Source organism: Chaetura pelagica, unplaced genomic scaffold (assembly GCF_000747805.2).
Source record: "Chaetura pelagica isolate M959 unplaced genomic scaffold, ChaPel_1.0 scaffold807, whole genome shotgun sequence".
Lineage (NCBI taxonomy): Eukaryota > Metazoa > Chordata > Aves > Apodiformes > Apodidae > Chaetura > Chaetura pelagica.
Window position 1 is genome coordinate 15,304 of NW_009953935.1, and position 673 is coordinate 15,976.

The 673-nt window shown below is 44.7% G+C and overlaps 1 protein-coding gene across 1 annotated transcript in view; it reads left to right on the forward strand.

The window, feature by feature from the left end:
- ZIC1 (Zic family member 1) overlaps positions 1 to 373 on the forward strand; it is a 2,815-nt gene extending 2,442 nt beyond the window's left edge. Inside the window, exon 3 of the mRNA XM_010001715.1 lies at positions 128 to 373. Coding sequence (XP_010000017.1) covers positions 128 to 325 — 198 coding nt within the window. The 3' untranslated portion in view covers positions 326 to 373. The remainder of the gene's footprint in view (positions 1 to 127) is intronic.
- The last annotated feature ends 300 nt before the right edge of the window (positions 374 to 673 follow it).

Below are 673 nucleotides of genomic sequence, written 5' to 3' on the forward strand. Positions count from 1 at the left end.
GTGGATGCCCGAGCTCTGGGCTGGGCGCTGGGTCCCCGTTTTCTGGCGCTTCCCCAGGCGAAGGCGAGCGCTGCCAGGGCCTCCGTCCTCCGCCGCTCTCAATTTCTGCCCGGGTTTTCTCTTGCAGGTCCATGAAATCATCCTCCAGGGGTCCCAGCCTTCTCCCGCCGCCAGCTCAGGCTACGAGTCCTCCACCCCTCCAACCATCGTGTCTCCATCCACAGAAAACCAGACCGCCAGCTCCTTATCCCCTTCCTCCTCCGCAGTCCACCACACGTCCAGCCACAGCACGCTTACATCAAATTTTAACGAATGGTACGTCTAAAACGCTAAAACAAACCAACAACAAACACAAACCGAAACAAAACAAAAAGCCCCAAGCGAGCAAACCAATACCCTATTTAAAGACTCCAAAATAATGAACACTTTGAAATCAGAATTTAAATGAGCGAACAAAAATAAAACGCTGCCAGTAGACCCAGGACTGAGTAAAATGAAGACTTAATTTTTTTTCCCTTTTTCTTCCTTTCTTTTCCCCCCTCTTTTTTTTTTTTTTTTTCCTTCCCTTTTTCATTCTTTCTATTTTTGTTGGGTTTGGGTTTGTTTGTGCTTTTTTTTTTTTTAATTTTTTTTTTTTTTTTTTTTTTTTGTTTTTTTTTCTTCTCCTTAAACA